The sequence below is a fragment of the Eurosta solidaginis genome, chromosome 1, assembly GCF_040869045.1.
Source record: "Eurosta solidaginis isolate ZX-2024a chromosome 1, ASM4086904v1, whole genome shotgun sequence".
NCBI classification, from domain to species: domain Eukaryota; kingdom Metazoa; phylum Arthropoda; class Insecta; order Diptera; family Tephritidae; genus Eurosta; species Eurosta solidaginis.
The window spans coordinates 5,930,955-5,944,916 of record NC_090319.1 but is presented as its reverse complement, the minus strand read 5'-3'; the positions used below and the strand labels follow the sequence as shown (position 1 = coordinate 5,944,916).

The window sequence follows — 13,962 nt, the reverse complement described above, 5'->3', positions numbered from 1 at the left end:
AATTCAAACAATGAATGAGTAAACATTTTTAGCATTACCAATTTTTTCTCAAGTATTAGTAAAGCAAGTTTTCCGCTACTGAAGTAATGGGACGTGGTTTAACAAAATCCAGCTTAAACGACAACGGAAATGCAAATAAAATATAAATTAGCACCAACTGCGCTTGCAAGAGTCATGATTTTCTAACAAACAAACACATGTTGCATGCCACAAGATGATAAGTGAAAACAAAAACAAAATGAACCCATCACTCGTATACATAGTACGTTGTAACAAAGTATAATAAGAAATACAATAACAATACTCATAGTGGTGATGATTGCAGCATACAACAGATAAGCTGTTCACCCTGAAACCTATCTTCATGACCAACCATACCAACAAAAGCCAAGCTGAGCCACACCACAACACACACCTGTATCCGACAACTTTCAATACCAAGCAAACTCCACAGATCGGTGGCCACTTTCCTTGCTAGCTAAGCTTAGTAAAAGCAATCGCTGGTCGCGCATGCGCTGCGTATTTCGCCACAAGTCGCATCCGCGTGTTGCTGCAAGTTAATTTCTTGCTTCTCGCATTTTCTTGGCTACCATGCAATAGTTTCAGTGTAATTTCTAGCATTGCAACACAATTTTATTTTTAATTTCGTTCACACATTTCACCAGGTGTGTTGTTTTTGTTTTTGTGGCAACAAATGAAGCTGAAAGTGGTTTTTCCTGAAAAGTAAAAGCGATCAAATATGTATGTACGTGTCTGTCCGCCTTTAGTCTGCCACTGCAACCAATGGCATCCTCCTTGGTTATCTTGTCGTGTTGGACTTGTCCACTTACTGGCATTGAATTGCAAATTTATAAATGTTGAGTGCGCTTGGATATTGATTTTTTTAATTTTTTTATTGCAGGCAAAAAAAAAAACAATAGGAAAAAAATGCAACAATACAAAATAAATTACTAAAGCGCACAGTTATACACAAATACATCCATACATATGTATGAATAATTTTTTTGAACTTCCAGTTAGCAATGTTCGTTATTTTTGCGCGCCCAACTCATTGAATGACTGTCAGATGCGATTTGATATTCACAGAGTCAGGACGAACTAACAAAAAGCGTTGAAAGTTTACTTCTTAAACGGGAAGTGCATAATTAAAAGTGGTTTAATAGAGTAAAGTGCTTCGAAAAAAGTCAACTGTTCGTTAAATAAACCATTGAAATGTTTTAATATAAACAGGAAATTTTTGCATTTAATGTTTTGATTAAATCGATTTTTGAAAAAAAAGTTTTAAAAAGTGCAGCAGTCAATTGCGCCAAATAAAAAGGTAACTAATTTGAATTGTACATGAACTTTAATCAGAATTCATAATTAATAAAACCGTGAAAAAAATATAATACTACCTTTATATAAATGGACCACGGGCAACGAAAAATGCGTCCTTAAACCAGATTAGGCTGAGTGATATTAGGCCCGTTGTGATAACACGAAAAGACGCCATTACCTTTCCTATTCGAACCATTTTGAGTACCTGATAAAGGTGACTAAGTTCTTGACGTCATGCTCCACGACCTGGCGCAGATTATCTAGAATTGGAGCTCCCAGAAAGCACTGCCTTGCATCACTTAGCGCCGGATAGTTGCTGATGGAAGAGGCGATCGCAGACTTTATGCAATCCTACCTACAAGTCAATACCAACTTGGTGCCCCTACAAGTGTGGAAATTGTATACCCAGGTTTGTGTTAGTTTAGAATTGAACGAGTAGGAGCTAAAAGATTTGATGGTATTGTGTGTCCCTATCACAACTGTGGTTTCTATGATAGCTGAAACTTCTGCCCGGAGGACACTACAAAAAAAAAAAAAATTGTAAGGCGCGATAACCTCCGAAGAGATCTAAGGCCGAGCTTCTCTTCCAATTTGCGTCGTGCTCCTCTTGATTTTCCCTACAAATTTGCCAGACGGGACCTACATGTTTTATGCCGACTCCGAACGGCATCTGCAAAGCAGATGAGTTTTCACTGAGAGCTCTTCATGGCAGAAATACACCCAGAGTGCTTGCCAAACACTGCCGAGGGGCGACCCCGCTTAGAAAAATTTTCTTCTAATTGAAAAATCTTATTTCTAAAATTTTGATGTTGCTTTGCCCGGGAGTTGAACCCAGGGCATACGGTGTGATAGGCGGAGCACGCTACCCATAGGCGGAGCACGCTACCCATCACACCACGGAGCGCGCCACTACACATGAGTGGGTAATCTGAAGGAGAGTTGGAGCTCTAGGTCCCTTGAGTAGACTTCCAATACTGCCGTTTATCTAAGACTTCTGTGTATATGGAAATGTTGCCGTCAGCAGCAAGACACCTATCTGACTCCGACTGTATTTGTATAGTATTTATAGGTTTTATGGTTCCCACAGGACAACTCCCTTAAAGGCGGGGCTGACTTTGCCGTTGATCGATAACCTGCTCAATCCAACAGAAGGATGACAAGAATGATCTGAGGAGCTTCGCTATGCGTTATTCTTAGAGCACTACTTATGCTGATCATGCTAGATCTGTGGACTTTACCCAACAAGTTTAGGTTTGACGCATTGCTCAAGGATGGCTACCATACGACTATCCCATACAGCAGTATGGGTCGGATGATTGCGGTATATATATATGTGCATATATTTGGGAGTGAGCCGCCATTTTTTTCGAATGGCTCTTTTACAGGAGCACATCATTAACGGTGAAGGTACTGTAAGAGCTGTTCGTGCTGCAATACTATTGAAAATATGGTTGGAATGGTGCACATCCCTTGCGAGAAGTACATCTATTCCAGGTGTGATTCTGGAAAAGTGAAAGTTAAAACTTTTACGATAAGCAGATTTTAATGACAGGGCTTACCCCCCGTCAATCTTGGCGGCCTCGCATATGACCCTTCGGTTCCTTTTCAGCATACTCGTGATACAGGCACCTTCTGGTACTCGACCGACTGCCCTGGAAGCAAATGTTTTTCCTTCAAGTATACGGTAGTCATACCTACCTTCAGAATAATTAAAACTTCTTAACGCGTTGTCCCGGTGGGTGACAATTAAGCAGAAACTGTTTTCTCAGCATTTGTAGTTTTGGCAGATATAAGCCAATATGGGCTACGAGTAATACACGTGTAGTCGTACCCGTCCAGGTAGTTTGCGGTCCATCTCTTTAGACAATAGGGGAGAAATGACTCCTCATGTCTAGGACTAGAGTTCTATGTCACTATTGGCAGACAGAAAACTTGAAGCACTGCTCGATGGTGGCCTTTTTTTTAATCCGTCAATTGTCTGACTTTAAATGTTATTTAGGTAGTGCTATGCATTTTACGAGTGTTCTTTTGATCCGAGGCTTGTTGTTGCTTTTCATTGGAGTATGGTTTGACGTGGCGGGTCCCAAGCCCAGCGCACAACCTGCTCGGTGGTGAAAATATTACTTGCACGTTTATATAGCGAGCCGCATGCTCCAAGACAGACGACCGCTTGCAGCCGCACCTAGTGGTGAACAGACACTGACGATGGGAGATTCCCCGTCTATCCCTTAAACCAATTATGCCAGAGTGGCCTAGCCAGGTTGTCGCCTTCTCACATTAGATCACCACTATACGGATGTTTAGTGGCTACCCAGAGGATACTTGTCCGCAAGCGACCGGAAGTAGTGAGCTGCTTGAGCCGCATGCAAAAGAATCGCTCTGGCCATTCCCAGGTGAACGGCATTCAGAAGCTTTCCCCACTTTCGTGGCTCCACCCTCCAATGTTATGCGAATTAAAGATGACGCTCCGGCCAAGAAAGTGTTTCTATCGGAACCCGCCTATGGAAGCAGAGGAAGAGGGCGGCCCCCACTCCGTTGAAAGACCAGGTGGAAAACGATTTAAACTTCTTGGTGTGACCAATTGGCGCCGGTTGGCAGAGAAGAGCGACTGGCGCGCCTTGTTGGACGGCCATAACCGTTTAAACGGTTAAGCGTCAATTAAGTAAGTAAGTAAGTAAGTAAGTAATGCATTTTACGAGCATTTCATTGGCGCAACGTTACTTTTAAGTTTTTTAGGGGCTTCACACCTAAAGCAGCAGATATCTTGTCATCATGTTCGAACATCAAGAACTTACTATGGCTATTAGCTCGGGCTGCAGCTTTACCTGATTTAGGCGGTAACGATACGGAATGTCAAGCTTTTTGAGGACATGTATTAAGCCCTATACTCCCGTGCATACGAGAATGTCTGTACTCAAAACACTTTTTCCAAAATATGAATGATTTTTCGCCATTAGAATTTCTTCCTCAAAATAACTAAATTTTTCTACAAACAAGGATTCACATACTAAATTGAAAAAAAAAAAATTAATATGGGAAAAACTCAATCCCATCTCGCCTTTTTTAAGAAAGTTTTTTTTTAGTGTATTATTTCATATCTTTCTTAAAACCCATTTGTCTTTACAGTTTAACCATTCGAGGAAATGTTTGGACTAACACGTTCCGCCATATTGTGCCTACTACTCGGTGAGTATACAAATCAACTTTGCTCATAGCAACAAAAGCAACTTGAGTTATCAGTCCAACTTATACTTCCAGCAAATGCATTCTTCAGAGTAGCGTCGCGTAAAGTAAAGCGAACCGAAACCTATTTACATGTACCACCACCACCTGCACCTGCACCACAACCACAACCAACACCTTCCGCGGCTGCAGCACGTCAATTGGAACCAGAGCCTTATCCCTATGAAGATGTCAACGAACATGATTATCATTCTCAACCTGCGATAGTTCACTACGAAAGTAATTTCACACCCACCCACCCAACACAGACACAAGCACATGCACAAACTCAACATTCCTACACGCATTCCGCAGCATCAAATGGAAAATATCTTATCGACAATGGTTTGCGTAGCATTGCCAGAGGTTCGGCGGATCAAGCCAACTCTGCAGTGGCAAGTCAAAATGCAGCTGGCAAACAAGCTGCTTATGTGGCAAAGAGTACGCTGGCGCAAGCAGCAGCACAAGCTGCTGGTACTGCCGTCGCGGTGCTAAAGGGTAAAGAGGTCCTTCTCAGACGACTGGAAGAACAAAATGTCGAAGAACATAAAGCGCTAGAAGGTGAACTAGCTCAGTTGCATCAAGCGAAACGTTCCGCCAAGACGGCACAGTATGCTGCACAACAAGCCATTAATCACGTATCTGTACTAACGGCTGCACTTAATAATGCACAATCTGCATCGGAGCTCACACAGAGAGCAGCTTCTGAGGCGGCGGCAGAGTTGGCATCACAAATCGATATGGTAGCGCAAGCCAAGTCGAAGTTAGAACAAATTGAATCACAGCTCTATACGGCGCGTTTGGACTACGAAGAGACTAAAAAGGCAGCCGAGAAGGCAACGCAGTCTGCGCAGGAGGCTCAGTACAATGCCAATGATGCGGCGGTGCATGCCAATGTCGAGCTAAGCGAATCGGTGCATGTGGGGTCTCATGAGAAAAGCGCTCATCAAGTGGGAGCGGTAATTACAGTGGATTCAGCGAATCATAATTATGGTGCTGAAGCAACAAATAAGTAGGGACCCGGAAAGAAGTGATTTTAGAGTTGGGGACATTATTTGTTTATAAGAATGTGTGCTTTTAAACCTCGATGGCTGTATGAAAGATCGAATTATGTATTTCGTCTGGCGGCTCAAAAACTCTTTCTCAGAATTTTTTCAAAAACGCCTCTTGGCAGCTGGACATTATTTGAAATTATGATGGGATAGCTGTTTTTGAAACAATTTCTGAGATAGGGTGGTCTTCAATGAAGTTCTTAGCGTATTCGGAAACAGCAGCCGAGATACAACGATTTTCCACTAAATCGTCGATAAGTATTTATTCAATGAGGTTATTTAAGTATAAGTAAAGAAGGATAATGAAAATTCAAGTTTTTCTATTTAGTATCAAAAATAAAAATTTATTTACTACACTTTGTAGGTATTTTCCTTCTTTTTCTTAATTAGTATCTAACGGTCAAGGGCAACAGCAACTGGGCAATCTTGGCCCGTATGCATGGGTTGACAACTTCTTTTGCGATCACAAATGTATAAGTGGCAGTTTCTTTCTAAGCACTCCTACACTTAAAGCTATACTCTTCTCGCGGTAGGTTCCGCTTACCGCAAAGAGCTGATGAAGATCACACATATTGTGAATATGGGTCAGCTTCCCTCGGTGAATTTAACTCAACGCTAGAAATTGACGATACAGAGATACACTCATTGAGTCATGTAATGCTACTTTAACGACTACTGTCCTCTTTCATGGCCAAGGAAAGTTAGGAAACCATTTTTGTGTAGAAAGAGGCTTTTCAATGAAGCTAAAGTCATCTTGGCCTGGAAACTTACAAAGGTAGCATACAAATTTTCAAGAAAACAGTAAAGAAAACAGTAACGAAGACCCAAAGGGATTGTTGTAAAAATTAATAGAACCAAATATAAGGAAACTTAAAGGCCAACAGGCTACGACGTAAGGTCCTCTCAAAAAGCCCAATTGCACCGAGCTACTGAAGCTGGGCGTCATCTGGTACCAAAATGTTAGAAATTTCAACAGATAGGAACTTTCCATACTGCACCACATAGCCGTTAACTACCACCGCGAGAAGCATCTAATCACACCACTGAAGGTGGAATGAGCCAGCAAATCATTCAAATTTTTTGAACCTCCGATAATATATTTTCTTCAGAACTACTAGTAGCAACTTCTGTCGAAACTGTATAAAACATGCCGGAGACTCAGCCACGTTTCTCAAATATGGACAAAGACAGTATTCATACCCATGCGAGAAGGGGTATCAGCTTTACAGCCACTCAATCTCTAAGAGGAACTCCTGCATGCGGACGTCAGAAAAAGTAATGGATATTCATATGGCCAGCTCTGAAAATACATACTCTTAGATAGCCCTCCTCATCTAATCAAATATGGCAGAATCGTCTATAACGCAGCGAGGTTAGAACCGTGAAAACTTGACTAATGAAACTGGAAAGGCCTGACTGCCAATTCAAAGCTCATAATCACTGAACGAATTTGGCTGGGGCAAAACCAGGAACGCTATAACCATGACGCTCGTATACCAGACGTGTGTAAAATACACTCGTAAAACCCACAATACCCACAAAAACAAAATACCCATAATGCAACAAGTTCACTATTAGAAACCTAGAAGTGCATGAATCGGACAGTACTTTAGACCACCATCTGCAGCCGTTTTCCCGGATGGTAACAAATTTAATAGTTTCTACTCAGAAGATATTTCACTCTCCTTAAGTATAGGGCTGCCACTTCAGCGTCTCTCATGTGTAATAAACACATGTAAAAGAGGGCGCTCTTTGATTGCTATCAAAGAAGCCCACATCCGTAGCAATTCTTTCTAACCTTCAAGCAGCATTCAAAGCCCTCCAAGTCAGCAATACTTCACCGTAGACAGCAACCGACTGCAGACGTTCGCTAAACGTTCTGGCCTCTCGGTGCATCACAGCAGTATTATGTATTCCATATCAGAGTGGTGAACTGGAAACTATTATGCCGAAGAACTAAAGCGGAAGACGAGGAATTATATTGCTCCTCCTCTAGCTGCGTGCAACTACTGGCTAATACGAAGTGTTTACTGGAATTTCACATCTAAGATGGCCAGACACATTTAATTATGCATAAATGAGTGTTTCTAAATCTAAATCTGATCCGCTTTACTCGGGATATTAACGGGTCACTTTTTATGATACAGAGTACGAGGTGAACGCACAGAGAAAATAGTCTAGATGTATATTGGAACGATTTTCCGTCATCCCTTGTCAAATTTGGTTTCGAGACAAACCGGTTTCGGCGTTATGCCATCATCGGTGTCGATTTTCGTTCTCCGAAATTTGACAAGGGATGATGGAAAATCGTTCCAATATACATCATTTATCCACCCTGTCGGAAAATCAACAAAACGAAATAATCTAGCTTGCCTCTGCTGAAATAGGAAACATTAGACAGACAAATTTATTCAATATCATCCTACACATTTTAGGAGTAAGGGCTCTAGCTCATTTATTGGTATCAAAAAACGCATAAGCGCAAATTATTTAAGTTTTTTTTTTATTTTTTATAAAAAAATTATTAATTACGATAATAATAAATTAATTAGATTACTTGTAATTGTACATTGTATAGTTATCCATTTAGATAACAAACTAGATTGAAACTTCTTATAAAGTAACAGTAAAAATATAACTAGTTGAACTTAAAAGAAATGCTTAAGAGATAAATCGGCGCAAATTTTATTTATCGACTGAATTTCATATATCGATAAATAAAATTATAAGTCTACGCCATGACTATTTAGGAATGACTTACTTACAAGCATAGAAATGTAAAACCAAAAACAATGCAACATTAAAAAATTAAAACGGTCCAAAAACCCAAGATTTCAATAATAATAATCAATGACGTATGCCATTAGCCATCATCCAGTAAGTTATCTAGCTCTGTATCACACTTAATTCTCACGGGAATGCTCTGCATCATTGGGAGACTTGAGAAGCAGAGGTCGTGATATTTATGTACACATGAATTATGATAGGCAGAAGTCGCTGTTGTGTTTCATTTAATGCCCGGTTTTTCAGTGCGAGTTTAAACTACAGTTATAACTGACTATAGTTTAACTTCGGCTGAGATGAGCAGCGAAATTTTATGTTATCGAACAAAGTGGCAAGGTTAAACTCCAGTCAACTTTAACTATAGGGTAAACTCCCACTGAAAAACCGGGCATTACACAGCGACATCTATTTTATAAAAACTAGAGTTAATAAGGGCAGTGCTTACAAAACAAAAGACAGGAAATTAACGAATTATCTGGCAAACAAATTGAATCAGACTTCTATCTGGATTCACCTTGCTGAAATCGTTGGTGTTGCATTTACATGCAAGTTTTTATCTGGCTCCGAATCATTACGACGGGATGATGGCTAGTGATTCAGCAGGTGATCTAGTCTCTTTACTATTGTCAAAGTTTTTTTGAAACATGCGCCACTCTTATGAACTCACAATGGTTAAGTGCAAGGAAAAAGTGTAAACAATAGTGAGCTGTTTTGTTGGATTTCGTGTATTCACAAAGATTTTCCAACTTGATGTGTAAAATATTCACAATTATCGATTTGATTGGAAGCTGGTAACCCTGTTTTGGTGAAAGTCATTATATCAAATGAAGCTATCTGAAAAACTACTATACTCTAGATAAATTCTAACTTAACTAGATATGGTAGAAAAGGCTCTAGGTGTTTTTGTTTTCTAAATAAAAAAAATTAATTTAATCACTCGCTTCAATATTTTTCAGTATTTTGTGGTGTTGTTGTTGTAATTTGACTATTTTCCAACTTAATACTATCCAGCTTCGCCTTTAACTCTGCGAGCCGATCATATATGGGACGTGGCGTGAGTAGATCCTCTGTATTATTCTCCTCAACTTTGTTACTCGCTGTCGATGTTAATTCGTTCGTTATCTGTAATTCACTCCTTTCCACACTCGTTTCTGAATCATCACTTTTTTCTGGTTTTGTTGATTCTGTTGTTGTTTCTTCAGCTTCAATAATAAAACTACGCGCCTTATTTGAAGTTTCAATATTCGCATTGCTCATATGGCGCGCTCTAGCATTATCCTCCTCCTCAGCCATTGAATCTCTAAGTGTTTGTAAATCCAATCCGCTGCCATCGCTACGATCATGATCGCTATTTTGATGATATTTGGAAAAATAGGTGAGCGATTTCATTAGTTGATAACTCTTCGATATTGGTATATTGGAATCGTAGACACTTTTGCTGGCGCTGCAATCCACATAGAACCACCAGTTACATTTCAAAATTGTTTGATCGAAGAGCGTACTTTCGGGACAGAGGAAAGATTTGCGCACAAGACCATCATCAGTGAGAGCGCAAACATGGAATACCTTGAGGAAATGAGAAAAAATTATTTCAGATAAATCTTTAACTGATATATTTACTAAGTATGTACCATGCAGCCCAAATCTGTGTCAGCATACAAACCAGGAAAATGCTTTTGCTTGCCACATGCGAAACTTGTTGGTGGAAGATCAACTTTTGATTTGAAATTATCATCGAAGTTCTTATCGTAGCCAACGGGATAGTATTCACGTGGAGCATTCATGACCTGTGGGACAAAAGAATATATAATTGGTTGGGTCAATTTGTATGGACGAAAGTTAACCTATATCGCGCCATAGATTTTTCGATAGGATTTGGGCTCAGGAAAAAAAGTTCCACCACGCATACCCAAAAAATTAATTTTCGAACCTGGGAAAAAAGTCAATTTTTCGACCAAAATTCTTTTAAATTTCCATAAAAGAATTTTTTTTTAAAACTGCATTTACCAATTTTGCATTTGCCAATTGAGACGAAAAAAAATACATAAAAAATGTTTTGGAGCTTTGAAAATGAAAAAAATGCATAAAGAATCGAAAAAATCGATGAAATTTCGCAGGTTCGAAAATTATTTTGTTGGGTATACGTAGTGGAACTTTTTTTCCTGAGCCCAAATCCTATCGAAAAATCGATGGCGAGCTATCGGTTAATAAATCGACCCAGTCTAATATATTAGAATAATAATTGGACGTCGTGGTAGCGCACTGCCCTCAAGTGATCCAATGACACCAGGCTAATCCTGTTCATTATTTTTTTTTTATTAATTTTATTATTTATAAAGTTAATTTTTTTTATACCAAAGCGTTTTTAGAGTTTGGCCGACAGATATCGCAGCGCTGTATAAAAGCAATTGGCAAGAAACAGAATAGAAATATTAATTATGGAGGCAGATGAATCGCAGCTGCGATATCTCAATGGTTAGAACGGCGGTTGTCCCGAAGGAATTTAACAGCTCCCGAAGTTGATAAAACAACAACAAAGTGAGTTTGTTCAATATCTGGCATGTAAATCCAAATCACAGTCACTCGTTCGACGTAAGAAGTAGTACTCCCCGAGAGTGGTTTTCGACATCTCAACTAACGAGGGATAAAATTTAGAAGTGTCCTGACAGGGGGCCATTGAGAGGACCCTATTAGCAATGGGCGTCAAATCGACTTTAATAAAATAAAGTAGGAGACTGTTTAGTGTTAAAACGATCAGAGAGAAGTAGAGGCCTATGCGAGAGATCTCTTACAGGGATACCCGTGTGCAATTAGAGGTGGTGTGAGTCCTACCTGGTACAACGAAACTGGTCCTGTAAATTAGGAGATAAAAGATCTTTGATTTTTGACCACTCTCAATTGAGGACGTAGGTCTTGAGTTGTCTCACTTAAAGATTATTATTGATAGAAAGCTTTGGAGGGCAGCACTGGAAAGGCTTTGGTTGCCTTGCACCACTGTTGAAGGCAGTCGGCAAACGCAGTAGGCTCCAACGAATTGAGATACATTAATTGTATGATATGCTGATCGAGCTGATCATCTTCAATAGAGTTCTTGTTTGGTAAATAGCATTAGACACTTCTTCCACGTTCAAGGATATGGTAGCGGGGCCATTCGTGCAACACTCACACTTTACACTTAACACAATGCTGAATTAAGTATTTGATCGGATATTGGATACGTCTATCTTCGGCCGGGCTGGCATTTGCAAACGAAGCTTGGCTGCCAATAGGGACTTTAGGAATTCCCTGGCCGGTTGCTTTTGGACTTGGTACACCATTTTTTCCTGTTGTAGAGGTTGTCGTTGTTGTTGTAGCAATGCTTCGCCCCATCCAATAGGTGTGAGCGATCACAAATTGTCATCAATATCCTCTAACAGGAGTCCAAGGAAACTTGCTGTTTCAACAAAGGTGGACCATAATGAAAGGGGTGTTAGAGGCGTTGGTTCCACATTACAATTAAAGAGATGGTTGGTGTCATGTGGGAACACATTGCAAGCGGGGCATACATATTGTATGTCGGGGTTGATTCTGGATAGGTAAGAGTTAAGCCTGTTACAGTATCCAGATCGAAGTTGAGCTAGAGTGACTCGCGTTTCCCTGGGGAGTATGCGTTCCTCTTCCGCAAGTTTGGGGTACTGTTCTTTGAGTACTGGATTCACCGGGAAATTCCTGGTAAAGGTCCGACGCCTGTTTTTGGAGTTAACTGAGGACCTGCTTGTGTTTTTTTGCTTCATACGGCTGAGTTCTCAGGTGACGTATTTCCTCATAATGCTTACGGAGATGACTCCTTAAGCCCCTAGGCGGTTTCGGCTCGTCAATCATATATCTGTTGGTATGCCCAGGGGTCTGGGTATTCAACAGGAACTGTTTGGTTAGCATCTCATTTCTCTCCCTGATGGGGAGTATTCTAGCCTCATTATGTAGATGGTGTTCTGGGGACATAAGAAGACAGCCCGTGGTGGTTCTGAGAGAAGTATTTTGGCAGGCCTGTAGCTTCTTCCAGTGAGTAGTTTTTAGACTTGGTGACCATATAGGGCACGCGTAGCATGTAATCGGCTGACCAATTGCTTTGTATGCGGTAATGACCGTTTCTTTGTATTTTCCCCAAGTACTGCCAGCAAAGGATTTGAGGATTTTATTACGACTCTGGATTTTAGGTACAGTTGCGGCTGCATGCTCACCAAAATGTAGATCCATTAAACGTCACACCCAAGATTTTGGGGTGTAGGACAGTCGGTAGCGTAGTGCCATCGACGTGGATGTTCAAAATTGTTGACATTTGGTACGTCCATGTTGTAAATAAGGTCGCAGAGGATTTAGTCGGTGATAATGCCAGGTTTCGCGAGGCGAAAAAACTGGAGAGATCAGGGAGGTAGCCGTTTATTCTGTTGCAAAGCTCATCGATCTGTGGGCCTGGGCCTGTGGCCATTATTGTACAGTCACCGGCGTAGGAAACGATAGTAACTCCTTCTGGTGGCGAAGGTAGCTTAGATATGTAGAAATTAAACAAAAGTGGGGAAAGGACACCACCCTGTGGCACCCCTTGTTTAATTCTTCTTGGTTTTGATGTTTCATTTCTAAATTGCGCCGATGCCTGCCGACCACCCAGACAATTTGCGGTCCACCTTTTAAGACATGAGGGAAGGGTAGATGGTAGCGGGGCCTTCCAGGTCTTGCAGTAACGTGCCATGGTTGACCGCATCACAAGCTTTTGATAGGTCTAGCGCAACGAGTACTGTTCTATGGTGGGGGTTTTGATTTCAACCGCAATTTATCTGGGCGGTAATGGCATTTAGCGCGGTGGTGGTGCTATGGAGTTTTCTGAAGCCATACTGATGACAGAATAGCTGCAAGTTTGCTTTGAAGTAGGGGAGCAAAATGGCTTCAAGCATCTTGGCTACTGGCGATAGGAGAGATATCTGGCGATATGATTCTCCTATGTTAGCTGGTTTCCCATGCTTTAGTAGCGGGACCACCTTGGCCATTTTCCACTTTTCGGGAATGACAAAGATGGAAAGAGACAGGTTGAAGACAGGTGCTAAATATTTGAAACCCTCTTTCCCTAGGCTTTTAAGCATCGGCATGGCTATGCCGTTTGGGCCCACTGCTTTGGATGGTTTAGCATGACCGATGGCATCCTCAACCTCTTTGGCGTTGATGGTAATTTGTGACGCGCTGAATTTATGTTTATCTGCGTGTGTGCTGGCCCTCCATCTATCTTTGTCGACCGTAGAATGCATTACATATTGTCGGCAGAAAGCGCTCGCGCATTTTTTTGCATCCGACAGCACTTTATCGCCAAAGGCGATGGAAACTTTGTCCTTGTACCTAGACGGATTTGATAGGGACTTTACGGTGGACCAAAGTTAACCTACACCGGCAGAGAGGTTACAACCGTTTAGGTGCTCCTCCCATTTCCCCCGCTTGTGTTCATCCACAAGCAGTCTGATACGTTGGTGTATATCCCTTATTTGGGGGTCGCCGGGATAGAGCTGTCTTATAAGGTCACGTTCTCTCGCTAAATTTGCGGCCTCCGTCGTAAAGTGGG

The 13,962-nt window shown here is 41.1% G+C and overlaps 2 protein-coding genes across 7 annotated transcripts in view; one reads left to right on the top strand and one right to left on the bottom strand.

Annotated features, from left to right (window-relative positions):
* Positions 1-4,460: 4,460 nt before the first annotated feature.
* Positions 4,461-5,555, top strand: LOC137254249 (myosin-2 heavy chain). The gene is made up of 2 exons (XM_067791960.1): positions 4,461-4,503; positions 4,576-5,555. The coding sequence occupies exons 1-2, from the start codon at positions 4,461-4,463 to the stop codon at positions 5,553-5,555; spliced, it is 1,023 nt and encodes a 340-aa protein (XP_067648061.1).
* Positions 5,556-8,089: 2,534 nt separating this feature from the next.
* The window catches only part of mtg (mind the gap), a 74,690-nt gene continuing 68,817 nt past the window's right edge, over positions 8,090-13,962 (bottom strand). For all 6 annotated transcript variants that reach the window (XM_067778318.1, XM_067778326.1, XM_067778334.1 and 3 more), the window contains 2 exons: positions 10,007-10,162; positions 8,090-9,941 (listed from right to left, as the gene is read on the bottom strand). In XM_067778318.1, the coding sequence (XP_067634419.1) occupies positions 9,318-9,941; positions 10,007-10,162 (780 nt within the window). In that variant the 3' untranslated portion in view covers positions 8,090-9,317. The remainder of the gene's footprint in view (positions 9,942-10,006; positions 10,163-13,962) is intronic.

Coding starts and splice junctions, on each gene's coding strand:
- LOC137254249 (XM_067791960.1), top strand. CDS start 4,461: ATGTTTGGACTAACACGTTCCGCCATATTGTGCCTACTACTCG. Junction 4,504..4,575: donor CATATTGTGCCTACTACTCG/GTGAGTATACAA, acceptor TTATACTTCCAG/CAAATGCATTCTTCAGAGTA.